We start from the raw sequence: 15455 nt of genomic DNA, 5'->3' as shown, positions 1-15455 counted from the left end.
AATTTAACATGGATTGCTATATGCAGAAGAGGTTATATGCAAACCTAATGGTAACCATATGCCAAAACCACTAATAAGTATGCAAAAAATAAAAGAAAACAAATCCAAATATATCACTTAAAAAATCAGCAAAACATAAGAGAAAGACAAGAAAGGATCAGAGAAATCTTCAAAAACCACCACAAAACAAGTAATAAAATGGCAACAAATCCATATCTATCAATAACTACTTTGAATGTAAATGGACTAAATGCTCCAATCAAAGGACATAGGGTGACAGAATGGATAAAAAAATAAGACCCATCTATATGCTGTCTACAAGAGACACATTTTAGACTTAAGACACCTGCAGATTGAAAGCGAGGGGATGGAGAAACATCTATCATGCAAATGGATGTCAAAAGAAAGCCAGAGTAGCAATACTTAAATATAGGACAAAATAGACTTTAAAACTTCCATTTCCTCTGGAATCACCTTGGTTTTAGGATTCCTGAAGGATCAGTTTTTGGCTTCATTGATTTTCTCTAATTCCTTCTTTGTTTTTCAGTTTTTCCTTTTATTAGTTGCCTCTTTGATCTTTATTATTTCCTTTCTTCTGCTTATTTTGGATTTATTTCATTCCTCTTTTTCTAGTTTCTTATGACAGAAGCTGAGGTCATAGTTTTTGAGAACTTTACTTATTTCTAATATAGTTATTTTAATCCTCCAAATTTCCAAATACTGATTGAGTTACATCCCACAAATTTTATTTTATTTTTTTAAAGATAATTGTTTACTTATTTGAAAGAGAGAGAGAGAGAGTGATTACATGAACAGTGGGGGAGGGGCAGAGGGAGAAGCAGACTCCCCACTGAGCAGGGAGCCTGATGTAGGGCTTGATCCCAGGACCCAGAGATCATGACCTGAGCCAAAGGCAGACGCTTAACTGGCTGAGCCACCCAGGCACCCCACATCCCACAAATTTTAATGTGTATTTTCAGTAAATTCAAAATACTTTCCAATTTTTCTATTGTTTTCTGGTTTGACCCATAGTTACTGAGAAGTGTGTTATTTAGTTTCCAAATATTTGAGGATTTTCTGGATAGCTTTCTGTTATTCATTTATAATATAATTCCATTTTGGTCTGAAAACATTCTGTGTTTGACTTGCAGTGTTTTAAATTTATTAGGATGTTTTCCTAGCCCAGAAAGTAGCTGGTAAATGTTTAATGTGTTCTGTTGTTGTTGGGAGGAATATTTAATAAATGCCAAATTAGAACAATTAAGCTGGTTGACAGTGTTGCTCAAGTCTTTCTATATCACTACTGATTTTCTGTATAGTCTACCAATTATTGAGAATGAGGTATTGAAACACCTAAGTATACTTACGAATCTTCACATTTGTCCTTGAGGTTTTAAAAGTTTTTATTAAATGTGTTTCAAAGCATTTTTATTAGGTGCATACATATTTAGGATTGTTATGTTATACTGATGAATCAACCACTTTATCATCATACAATTACTCTCTTTTTCCCTGGTAACATTCTTTGCTTTGAAATCTACTCTATCTGATGAGTTCAAAAAAGTTATAATTTTATAGGTTATATGGATTTTCTATTTTATATGGGTGGGAATGATGTGCTTTCCAGCTTTCTGAATCTTTTTTGGGAGCCCAAGTCCCAAGGGCAATTTTTAAAAACATTAAGCATACTGCAATATCATTACTAAAGCTCTTCTAGTCAAACATCATCAGGGAAACTTTTGTCATTAGCCTATACATTGGCCATCAATTTTTGGAACACTGTGTTCTCTCTATTAATAATAATAATAATTATAATAATAATGATGATGGTGATGATGATGGTGATGATAGATACATCCATTGAACACTTACTACATATGCAGCTCCATATAAACAAACAACTTTACATGTACTTCCTCATTTAACTCAACAAACATGTAAAGTAGGTGATTTTTTTATTTTATGAAACATTTAGAGAGGTAAATAACTATTCTAGGTCCCATCATATATGAAGTGGGTAAACTTGTTTTTGAAAGCCAGATCTCTTAACTCTATTACATCGAATCCCATATTACATTTATATAGTATCTCACAGTTTACTAGGTGTCTTCTTATTCGTGTCACCTTTAATACAACAACCTTAGGGAAAAAAGCAGGGTATATGTTATTTTCTACCTGTTTTGTTTTTTAGAGATGAGAAAGTGAAGCTCAGAGAGATTTTTTGACTAGCCCAAAGTCTCAAAATAACTACTTGGGAAAACTAGATTTAAAATTCTCATTTTCCGGATCCAAGTTCAGTATTTTTTTCTACTAGACCTAGTTACCACTAAATCATGGGCAATAAACAAGGAAATTTGGTTTTATATTAATCATATAACAATTACTGAAATAAGTTTTAGAGCCACCACACTGAAGCATGTTATATTCTAGAGTATGATTATATATTTTTTCATATTATACTCTTGGTTACTAAATTGAACTAAATTGAACACGGTTTTACTATATTCCAGGTATAAAGTCAGTATTATTTATTCTTCCAAAGTAAATAGAATTTATGTATTTTGCAACCATTTTAACATATATATTTATATATGTATCATATGTATATATTTAACAACAAACCCCCTTAGAAGTAAAATCATAGATAAAATGCAATGAACTAAACAGATGAAAGAGGAACTGTTCTAGTTAAATCATGGTAAGTTTGCTTCAATTTGATCTGGACCCCCAAACTGCCCCCTTCAGTTCCCTAGAACACTAGCAGAGCAATGATCCAGCTGAATATATTGCTTCTCAAAACATGTCAAAAACCATGACACTAGAAATCTTACTAAATTTTAATGTTTTAAAATTATTACTAAATTATTACATTTTAATTTCAGAAAGCTAGTTTCTAGAGAATGGTTTGATTAAAGAAAATAAATTCTAGGGGCACCTGGGTGGCTCAGTTGGTTAAGAATCTAACTCTTAATCTCAGCTCATGTCTTGATCTCAAGGTTGTGAGTTCAAGCCCCACGTTGGGCTCCCTGCTGGGCATGGAGCCTACTTAAAAAAAAAAAAAAAAAAGAAAGAAATGATAAAAAATTCTAATTCCTTGTTATTCCAAAAATAATCTTATAAATGTGGTGAGTCATTAATATTTTTGTGTTAAATCTGTGTTTGTTCAAAGCAATAAAATACTATTACGGCCTGACAGTAACTAGAACACTGCTAGATTATGTTTCCTTCAAAAACTTTTTATAATCTCAACAGATTTACGTGGGATGTAATGTTTCTCTGTTTTCATGGAAAAACACAAATTCAGGATCCAGATCTAGAAAAAAAAATTTAAGGTAATGAAACTCCTGATTTCACAAATTTCCCTCAGTAATTATCTTTGTATTACTGATATACTGTTTCCTGTGCTTCATCCAGAGAACGTAACAATATCAGAAATATAGGACAGATATTCTTAACCTAGAGTTACTCTAACCTATAGTTTATTCTAAGATAGAGCACTAACTGAATGGTTCGTATATAAAACTGGTTAACACCCAGTTTCTTCATGGTGTAAAACTCCTGTGACAACCCATAAGCAGATTTGTGTGAGTAATTTGAGCTGGGGAAAGGTGGACAGTGGAGTCTCTTTTCAGGCTTCCTTGATGGGGTGGCACACATTCTTAAGGCGTAAGACTGTGATCCCTGGGGTTGCTCGTATCTTCCACTCTCCCAGATCCAGAAGCCACCCAACAGTCATTGGTATTCACCACTTTTTCTGGGCTCACACATTCTCTAACATAAGACTCATGTGCTACTTATTTCCATTCTCTTATTGTTTCCCAGATACCCTTCCCAAATATCCAGATGTCTTTCTCTTCTTAATCCTAATGAGAGTTTTTTAACTTTCTGAATCAAGTAAAGACACTCTCTCCATCTGCTCTGTAGACAATTTTCCAAATGAAACCTCCTTCAGTGTCACTGATTTGCAGTGGGTTTTCTGTTTAGCTGTTTGTCAGCACATTATAGTACTAAGTTAAGCTACAACTTTATTATTCATTACACTGCTTAATTTCACTGATCTTTTTCTGCTTGATTTCACTGGTCTTTTTCTGATTAATGAAGACGCAGGATCTTTGAAATCCATATTAAAGTTTTAACTCCTCTGAAAGAACTCTAGATTTTTAACAGGATTTCTAACATGTATGGAATACTAAAAATCCAAGTTCTGTGACAGGATCTAGAAAAATATTTTTTTTTTGTACCAGTGCCACCTTTACTAAAAAATTAACTGTGCCACAAATCAACTTTAAAAAAGAAGTTTAAAAAACTAACATTATACCTTAAATTTATGCAGAAACCACCACCAGAAGGAATCATGTAAAAGAGCAATAGAGGCTTCTGAGAGAAAATGGGTCTTCCAGATTTTGAAAACCTTTTCCTATGGAACAAAAGATACATGGAGGTCAAATTAAAATCCCTTATAAAACATGTTAATGCAAACAGACTTTATAAAGAGTATGCATTCAGTGGTTACAGACTGGCACTTTTCAAAAGAAATTGAATTGTGCCATATATGTAATACTAAATTTTCTAGTAGCCACTTTATAAAAATAAAAAGTGAAATTAATTTTAATGACATTTTATTAAATCAAATATATTTAAAATGTTATCATTTCAATATATGGGCATTAAATTCTTAACGAAATATTTTACACTCTTTTGTGGGAATAGGTCTTTCAAATATTGTACATATTTTATACATACAGCACATCTCAATTTGAACAAATTTTCATCATAAATACTAGATCAGTATTCAGACTTCATAAATACATAGTTGTGATTTTGCTCCAGCCATAATTCAAAGTTTTCAATAACTGAATCAAGTATTAGTTTTAAAATTTATGTATAAGTTAAAAGAAATAAAAAAAAATTCATCTCAGTCACACTAACCACATTTCCTACACTCAAAATTACATTTGCCTAATAGCTATTGAGAGGACAGTGTAGGCTAGACAAAGAACAGCAAACTCCAAGGTACATGCTACAATTTCCCTTTTATACTAAAGATAGGTATCTTTGAATTCTATCCCAACAAGCCCCATCATAAGTCTAGACCCCATCCAAACAGAGTGTACTCTTAAAGAAATTGATAAAAAATTGTCACATAAGGTTAAATCCATTTTCCATGACTATAAATCTTGGTTTGAATGGGTACATTCAATAGATCATTTTTATCTTATTTATTTACTAAAAGTTTTTAAATACCACATTCAATAGAGTTCAAGATTTACTTTAATGAAATCTATAGGCATGAATTCCTGTTCCTTAACACGTGTCTACAAAAAAGACATCATGCAGACTTTTATACCAAAAAGATTAATTATCATGTATTCTGTGGGGACACTTATCTTCCATAGGCCACTAATTATAGTATGGAGTACATTGGTAACTGCTTAAATTTAGTACTTAGTACTTAACAGCTTAGATTTAATATTTTTTCATTACAAAGAACGTATGTGAAGTACATAAAGAAAAAAGTAGAAAATTGAAATACAGGAGGAAAACTGAATAATTTTGTTTAAATTATTTGCAAATTTCAAGCAAAGATGCTTTTAACTGTACACTAACTGCATAATTGCTTCTATTCTAAGTTTGGTTATGTTTAGTATCACTAACTTCCTTTTTCAGTAAAATTTCAAATTCTTTAAAGTATATCAATATTTAGTCAAAACCACCAAAAAATGAAAAGTGACTAAAAAACCCCAAACCCAATTTAAAAAGTTAAATGGTTCTCTCCTCTCCCCTCCCCACTTTGTGATAATTTTTTGATTCAAGTAAATGTAAATATACCTTAAAACCTAGATTATCTAACTTGGTTCTAACATTGAGTCTAGGTTGGACAAAATTACTTCTAATTTTCTCTTGAATTTCTATTCCTATATATCAGTATGCTTGTGGCTTAGCTTTCTCCTCTTATTCATAATATAGGTCATTTTTCACTCATTTAATTCACTAAAATTTTTACTGAGCATCACCTGTAGTCACAGTTCTGTTCTGGGTGGTACAGAGGATAATGTACACTTTATCTCACCAAGGAACTGAATTAATGACTGTATGCACGGAAATGTGTTTAGATGGGTTCAGGTGAATTCATCAATTCCATGGATTCCCAAATCTTGAATCATGTAACAGTAAACCTATAACCTTCTCTTTCCAAGTTTCAGATCCGTAAGTTCGATCTCTTGGTCTGTAACTATAAGCATTTCTATGAAATAACCTTTCCTGATATTTTTATTTTCCTACACTTATACGCTCTTCACTCTAATTTCATTACCTATTTATTTTAATGCCATTGCATTTTACATGCTATGGTAAGCCAATTTAAATTCTTTTTTTGAAATCAGGTAGGGGTATTAACAAATAAAGCACTGGTACCCATGCCCAGATATACCCAGATGCTTGTCACACTCCACCCACCCTCTACCCATATCTACTTCCATGCCTCACTTCCCTATTTCTTTCAGTAATGCCAGCATCCTCCAAATTAACCATACTGATAATTCCTCATAGCTGTATATCTATGCCTTGATTATGTGATCACCTTTTGATTTGTGTTAGATGTACATGCATCCATATTTAAAATACAGTACCATCTTAGAACATGGAATGTTAAAAAGAATATTATAGATTATCGAGAACAACATTTAGAAACTTATTTTAACAATAATTTATCAATTCCTTTTTATAACAATAAAACCTTTTTCCTAAGGAAATTGTGGAAAATGTAGTCAGAGAAACAACTAGACTCATGATCCAGGTATAACCAGAATTAGCAACTATAGTTTTTCTTTTTAAGAATTTTTTAAAGGATTTTAGTTATTTATTTGAGACAGAGATACATATATAGAGAGAGCATGAGCAGGGGGAGAGGCAGAGGGAGAGGGAGAAGCAGACTCCCTACTGATCCAGGAGCCCAATGTGGGGCTCGATCCCAGGATGTGGGGCTCGATCCCAGGATGTGGGGCTCGATCCCAGGTTGTGGGGCTCAATCCCAGGACGCTGGGATCATGACCTGAGGAGAAGGCAGACACTAAACCTACTGAGCCACCCAGGCAACCCTACAGTTTTTCTGTACGAAAATGGGATCAGGTGATTGTATAAAGGGGGCAGACTAAGCCTTTACTCTCACCAAAATCCCACAAAATATAAAAGAGAATTGAAAAACATTTGTATTAGTATGAAAAATAAGAGAGAGTATCATTACTGATAGATACAGTTGTCAGTTGAGGTGCTCTGTAGTTGACTAACTGAGGGGTAAACAGAAGATCCGAATCAGGTCAATCACACTCTACTTCTTGGAACATTACATCTTGAAGAGAGTGAAAAAAAGGGGGTTTAATGGTTGATTATGTTCCTTCCGATGAACTACAGTAGGAGAGAAAACAACAGGGATTTTGTGTTGAGAAATGAAGAGGTACAGGAAGGCTGGAGGTGAGGGATTGGGAGGGATGGAGAGATGAGGAATGGGGAGGTGAGGGATGGACTTGGCCCCCTTTTAGGAGGGGTTTAGGTAATTCCAAGGCCACATCCATCCCAGAGAACTATCTGGAAGGAATCTTCCTGGGGTATAAGGAACATTGTTGAAGCCTGCAGGAAATAGAAATCTTGCTAGGTGACCACCTAATATTTAAGGAGGAAATCAATATCAGGTACCGCCCAACTCTCATCCTACCCTTGGCAAACAATGGGCAATGATCTAGTTATTGTCCTATGCCTGCAGTTTTTCAACTGGCTGTCTTATAGGGACACTACTCAAAAATTCCCCAGACACTTGGAGGCTTAAAAGGTGGTATTGTGGAGAAGGGTTCTCATAAGCTATTCTGGGGTCAAAATAAGCAGACTAAAATCTCTTGAGCTGATAAAGCAGATAGAGGGAGGGGAAAACATTTGTTATAGTCACAGGCCAAGACAATGCACAGGAGCAACCTCAGACCCCTGAGGCAGTAACACGGAATCTAATACATTCTTTTCTGGTGATCAAGGTATTAAACATCACTGGTCTTTTCCTGCCAGACTTAATCCCCTCAAAAATTCAATCATGCTTATCACCTAATTTGTCATAGCTTTAAATAAAAGTCTGATCATTAAGCCATATTCTCAAAATGTATCATACAATAAAAATAATGTTTACGTACATCAAAGTCATGGGCTTTTAAAATAAAAAGATAAATTCGTTCAGCATCCAAATGTCTGGGTAGTTGAGTAAGCTCATTTGTTTTGAATCCTGAGAAGCTGCAACCCTAGAAGGAGGGAAATATCACACAACAGTAATTACTTTACCCTTTCCAGTATAGTAGTCTCACAGGACTACAGAAGACAGATAAATATTTAACCATAAATCATTAACATAATTATTTTACTTCTATTTATTAGAATAACTGAAAACTATTTATCCTACCTAAAAAAAAATCTTCCTATTTTCTGATTCTCTCAAATTAAGAGCCCTGGAATATTCATATGTCAGATCCAAAAGCAAAACAAAATCATATTTCAGAACCAACTTTGACAACTCAAATGATAAGAATTTTTGCTAGACTACCCATGAAGAAAGACTAGGCAGAAGGAGAACGCTTCTATGCCTGTTCCCACCTCTCTCTCTTAGAGCCCCATCTATATTTATAGCTACATTTATATTATTGTAAACATTCTTTATTTCTATATAATATTTCCGATGCATAATCTTATAGAACAGAAATTTTAAATACCTCTACAGTCTTCTTTGTCTCCATTTGATCTGAAAGCTGGAAAACATTTAAAATAAAATCTTTAAAATTCTAAATTAAATTTTTATATTTTGTAAATTTGTTCAGTTAATTGTGTGTGTGTGTGTGTGTGTGTGCGCGCGCGTGTGTGTGTGTGTGTGTGTGTGTGTGTATCTCCTACTGAAGCCTAGAATACTGTCACTGTGCTAGATGGTAGGAATACAAAGATGATCCTTGCCCTCAGGCTAGTCATAGTTCAAGAGGGGAATCAGATACATATACAAACAAACACAGGGAGATAAGGGCTTTAATAAACATAAAATTACTTATTGCACTTTTGGTTCACTGGGAAATAGACTCTGAGGTGGAGTCTGGTATTCAGAATGTCTACTGGGAGTGCCTTTGGGATCACCATCTACAGAAGGCAAGCGGAAAGGCATAATGGGGAAGTTGGAGAAATCAGCTATGATACAAGTCTAACAGCCTCAATGGACTCTGAAAAGGGCTCTACAGCAGAAAGGGCCTGTTATAGGTGTCCTGCATTGGGTTGAAAGAGCCAGGCCTTTCTGCCCCCAACTCGATCAGTCACTGGAGGTAGGTCGTTCCTGGAAGGGTATGTCTTTGGAAGAGGAAGTTCTATGTAGGTGAAGCAACCCTGAAGGGGCTGACAACTGAAGGGTACCCCACTAACAGCACCCTTAGCAGCTAGGACAACAGATTCTTCCTTGACGGGGAATCTGGGTGGGGCATCTCTATGTCCACCATACTACTTTACACAGAGAATAAGTAGCCTTCTACATACATTAGTTTTTGATCATCTGACATGTTGATAAATTGTTTATTAATTTCCACATCCCCACTTCTTCCAGGAATAACTAAGCTCAGGCAAATCATATACATACACGCACACATTATATGATACACATAGAGGAAACGACACAGGTAACAAATTTGAAGAATGATAACAGATTGCTAACGGAAAGAGAATGACATTATTGTCATTTTAAAAAAGTATGCAAAGGAATAGAAAAAGAAAGATTATTTAGGGAAAATGAAATCAGTTGTGATAAGAAAGAAGGCTGTGTGCTTGAGAGCTACAGATATCATTAATCAATGAGGATGGGGTCAGATTTAGAAAGATGTTAATGTTAATCTCAAAGTCCAGACTTTATTCTGCAGGAAGCAAGGAAACACTGTAAGTTTTCAAAGAGCACAGTAATAGTAACACAAAACTAGTTCAGGATCATACAACCTGGAAAAGATACCACAAAAATATAAATAATATGTGTTAAAGTCCAAATAAAAAAATCAATAAAACACATTTAGCAGTATTAAAACCTTTGTTAGTATAATTCACCTAAAGGTCATTGCAATAGATCCTCAAAAGTTATCTGATAAAATTCAAAAGTCAGAATTTTGGAAATTATTTTCAAAATTAAAAAAAAAAAAAAGAAATTACCAGTGTTTTCATGTTCCCACAACCTAGAATGGATTACTGTTGACATTTTAGTATTTTCTTATGACTGTTATAAAATAAAATGTGAAATTTATATAATAAAGTGTAAACTTCAGATTCCCCTTTTACCATAATTTCTATAGTTCTATTCATGTGTTCCCCTTCCTTGAGTCACTATTATTTGTTTGGTTAGCATTCCTTCCATTCCATTAACATACTTTTACATATATGTGTACATATATTTAAAGAATATAAACACTTCTTGTGTGTTCTTAAAATTTAAAGAAATGGTATCAACTGTACATATTATTTGGTAATTTGCTCTTTTTTCACTCAATATTATGTTTTGACAATCTACCCAAGTTGATATGTATGAAATCTGTTAACTTCCACACAGCTTTTCTACCAACCTATTACCCTCTGCAAAATATAAATAATAATCAACAGAAGTTCAGAGCTGACTTTTGCCAAACATCCAAAGAACAAATGATATCCCTATATACTACTATGCTCTATAGTCTACAGACTAGAAAGAGAAATAAAGCTAAGTAACTCATTATCTGGGGTTCGTATAATTTTGATACCAAAACCAAAAGAAAATCCTATCTTCTCAAACATGGATGCAAACATTCACACGAAACAATAGCAAATCAAATCCAGTAATGCAATAAAGAAGTATACCCTAAGAATATAAGAATGCCTCAACTTTGGAAAAGTTATTAATGTAATCTGCCGCAAAGACTGAAGGTTGAAAGTAGCTTCTGCTATCATCACAGTGGATTATTTTCCTCTCCATTTCAAACCATGAAGATTCTTTTTCAAGTGTTTGAGCACAGCGATACCTGTATCTAGATCTCTAACTGATCTACATCTAATCTACATCATGTCCACAAAGCTTTAATAAACTAGGAATAGAAACAAATTTCATTAATCTAAAAAGAGATAGCTATCTAAACATTTAAAATGATGCTTAATAGCAAAGTACCAGCATTCTTTCCAAATCAAGGATAAGATGAGAAACCACTAACATTCTTGAATAATAAACATATACCAAAAATAATTTCATATATGCCAACAATAACCCATTTAATAACATAATGGAAAAACAATTTCACTGACATTAGTAAGAAAAATTTAAGATACCTAGGAATAAATTTAACAGGGGATGTTTAGAACTTATATGAAGAAAATCACAAATTTACTGATGACCTAAAATAAAATCCTTATGTTTCACTCTCTTACACAAAAATAAACACTAGGTAGATTAAAGAATTAAATACACACACACACAGATATCTGTAATAATAGAACAGAACACAAGCGAATATATGTATGATCTTGTGACAAAGAAAGTCTTCCTAAATATGGCACTTAAGGCAGAAAACTTCAATAGAAAATTACAGATCCATAAAAATGTAAATTTCTATATAACAAAAAAACCCTTTTAAAAAGCAACAAAGAAATATATATTACGGAAAGGGTTAATATTTTTTAAGCATAAACAGCTCTTAGAAATAAAAAAAAGAACAGGCAAAAAAAATGGCCGAATTTCATAAATAGGCAATTCACAGTAAAAGAAACACAAAGACTAAGAAAAACCTCAAGTATCAACTTCATTAATAAAACACACACAACTGATATCATTTATGCTTATCAACTATGCAAACATTAAAAAATATAGTATTAAATGTTGACAAGGAAATGGATAAGAGATTAATCACAAACCCTACTGTTACAAATATAAATTGGTACTGCCTTTCTAGAGAACAATTTGACAATACATATCAAAACACTTAGATTTTTACATTTCTTTCCCTACGTGGTTCCACTTCTGGAAATTTATCTTAAGAAAATAATCATGGGTAAGCACAATCTTTAGTTCCAAATATGTTCAGAGCAGCTCTGTAAATTATAGTGAATAACGAAAACTACCTAAATGTCTAACCAAAGGGCTATTACATTAGTTTACTTTTAAGATGGTGGAGAAGATTACTTATTAATTAAAATTTCATAATACATTTAATGAATTACAAATATATAATTTACTCTGAATTTTCTAAATTATTTTTTTAAAGAAAAGAAAAGAAAAAAATGAAAGTGACAACTAGATAGTTACATGCTATTTATCTATAAATGATAGAATTAGGATACTTATCCTTTCTACTGCTTTTCTATTTCTTCTAATTTTCTAAAATGACTACTTTAGTCATAATCAGGAAAAAATAAAATAATTTTGAAATTTGAAAAATAACACTTAATGGGTAGATAGACTAGTGGTGGCACTTAAAGTCTTTATAGCTTTAACATTATATAATTTTAGAATGTATTTTTGAAAAGGACTGTTTCCAAAAGTAATTCAAAGTCTATTATAATTCTAATCAAACTCTCAAAGAGATTTTTTTAAAAATTGACAAAGCAATTCTAAAGGTAATCGAAAAGAATTGTTAATTTTTTCTAAAGGAAGAGGACTGCTATGGAACCTGCACTACTAAGTATAGGTTATTATAAATTATTAAATAACTGGAGGTTGGAATGTATGCATTAAATTAAGTCTTCAAGTAACTTACAGTAATGTGAAAATGCCAACATTCTAATATTGAGTATGTAAAGAATATGAATCTAGCTGTTTTAAAAAACACAGATAAATACACAAATAGACAATAAAAGACTAACAGGAAAATTTAAAAAATTCTAAAAGTGCTTATCTGTGAAATTATAATAATTTTCTGTGAAAATATAATTTTTCAAGGAAGCTGAAAACAAATATCATACCATTATCTTCTTTCTCCTACGATACTTCCTTAGAAATGCCTTGTATCTTTCCAAATTTCCTTTAGAACCTTTAAAAGAATGAGACAAACATATATATCTTAAAGTGAAAAAAATTTAAATGCTTTAAAGAAATTATATCTAAAACTAGTCAATGAGATCAACTATTTTGATAAGCATAATGCTAGACACACATACCTTTAGGATGAATGAATAAATATTGTATCTTCCGTTTCCTCCTTTTAGAAATGTCATGTTCCTACTAATATATCTTTGGTACTTACTCGTAAATCTAAAGTTTTACCTCAATCCCTTCCTACTGAACAAGCCCATGTTTTTCAAAAGCTCAGCTACTTATGTTTGGGTGTTTCACGGTCACCTTAAATTCAATAAAGTACAGTACTTTGGAGCAAGGCCTAGTGAAAGTTTATAGGGGATGACTTTGAAGTCAGGTAACCCAGACTTGAGTCCAAACTCAGATATTTACATACTGAGGACAATAAGAATATATAAAATTACTTTTTGAAAGTGCACACCTGTGCTCACTCACTCTCTCTATGTCTCTCTCCCTCTCTATCTATATATAGCTTATATAATTTCAAAAATATTTTTTAAATTTAAAAAGTGATTAAAAATTCAGTAAGAAAATTTAAAATAAAACAGTGAGAATTTAATAGTAGTATACTAAACAAATTCTCAGAATTTGAAAAACCAAGGTCCAAAAAAGGATATTAAATATTTAAGTAATATAACTAACTAAATGCACTTAATAGATAGAAAATACTTTATAAGTACCACTAATATTATTATTTTTAAGGCTTGTATTATGAGAAGTTTGCCCATTACATAAAGAATGATACAAGAATCACCATTAGTAGTATCTAAAACTACTCTGGAAGTATTAATAAATACAACTAGATAAGAAAAATGTTATATAAATGCTGAAAAGAAGTAAAAATGATCATTACGGCAGATACGCTTTTTCCTCAGTCTGCAGTTTTTCACCACTGAATTCTACACTTGCTACAAGCTAACCTAGCTCATGGAGCTCAACTTACTTTGGGTTTTACGTGTTTCTGTTCTTATGTTCTGACCCTTGCTGATGCTTGTCTCTAGTACCAATACAGAATTGATCCAATCCTGTTTTCTTGATACTTGGTCACCTCCGCTGCAGCCTAACAAAGTTCACAACTGTTTTAGGCTTTGTTCTAACAACACTTTCATTAAATCCACCTGTTAATGTTCAACTAAAAATCTTGATTAAACTATGCTGAAATGAAGAAGTGTTAAAAATAAAATAATGTTTGTATTCTTAGATATTTTATACCTTAGGATTTCATTCTTTATGAGAATGCACACAGACACACACAACTGACCATTACTTTACTCATAAAAAATAAGGCTTACTTGTATCAAAAATTATGCTCCTCCACTCAAATATTTTAGAGGCATGGCTTTTCAAAAGGACTGAACATTCCCCTAATCTTGTCTCCATGGCCATGACTGCATCATGTATTCGAGGGACAGTTCCCCACAGATGTGTATAAATTGAAGTAAATGAACTATCTTCTTTTATTTGCTTCACGGTGTGTAACCACTCATCACTATCTCCAAAATGGATTTCCCTTGGCCAATAATCCTGCAAAAAATGTGACAGAACATAACCTAAGTCCTTTTTAATAAATTTAAATACTAGAGTTCTAAATCAATGAGCTAAAATTGAGATTTAATTCCACAGCATTACCTTCTTTTATATTACTGAAGTATAATTGAGATACGATGTTGCATTAGTTTCAAGTCCCCAACATATTGTACAATACAGCATTACTTTTCATTAAATGCATTTTTTAAAAAATTGTGAAACAATCATAAACTTCGGACGTTTCAGATGTTTTACAAAAAACTTTTCTGAATCATTTGAAAATAAGTTGCTTACTTGACTGATGCCCCATCATCCTTAAATACATTAGTATTTCCCAAAAACAAAAACATTCTCCTACATAATCAAAATACAACCATCAGAATTAGGAAATTGGCATTTATACATTGTTCTTATCTAAGTCTCAGACTCTGGTCAAGTCTTATCAACTGAACCAGTAATGCCCTTTATAGCAAAAGGATCTAGTTCAGTATCACGTATTACGTTTGGGCTTCATATGTCTTTTGTCTCCTTCGGTCTAAAAATTTCCCAGTCTTTTCTTGACCTCCATCTATTTAAAACCATGAGTTCACACTGCAACCTGAAATTCAAATTCCAAACATTCTAGTTTTCTCTTCCATATCACAATTATCATCTCTAACAGTGAAATATCTAGTTGTCATTATCTTTAATGTACATACTTATTTGATCAGTCTTTTCAGGTAATCAATCTCTCCTATCCACTGGGAGCCTCTTTTCTATGCAGATGCACTTTTCATTCTGCTTCGACTCTGACATCCAATCCCAGGCTACCAATTCTGCAGGGACAGCTTTGTTACCCCTACTTGGG

The 15455-nt window shown here is 32.7% G+C and overlaps 1 protein-coding gene across 5 annotated transcripts in view; it reads right to left on the bottom strand.

Annotated features, from left to right (window-relative positions):
- FAM227B (family with sequence similarity 227 member B) overlaps window positions 1–15455 on the bottom strand; it is a 195494-nt gene that overhangs the window by 167542 nt on the left and 12497 nt on the right. For all 5 annotated transcript variants that reach the window (XM_008705942.2, XM_040620647.1, XM_040620646.1 and 2 more), the window contains exons 4-8: window positions 14374–14605; window positions 12970–13037; window positions 8745–8780; window positions 8175–8279; window positions 4319–4417 (exon numbers count right to left, since the gene is read on the bottom strand). In XM_008705942.2, coding sequence (XP_008704164.1) covers window positions 4319–4417; window positions 8175–8279; window positions 8745–8780; window positions 12970–13037; window positions 14374–14605 — 540 coding nt within the window. The remainder of the gene's footprint in view (window positions 1–4318; window positions 4418–8174; window positions 8280–8744; window positions 8781–12969; window positions 13038–14373; window positions 14606–15455) is intronic.

Source organism: Ursus maritimus, unplaced genomic scaffold (genome assembly GCF_017311325.1).
Source record: "Ursus maritimus isolate PB19 unplaced genomic scaffold, ASM1731132v1 scaffold_35, whole genome shotgun sequence".
NCBI lineage: Eukaryota > Metazoa > Chordata > Mammalia > Carnivora > Ursidae > Ursus > Ursus maritimus.
Note: the sequence above shows the minus strand (reverse complement) of the source record. Positions and strands in the feature narration are given on the sequence as shown.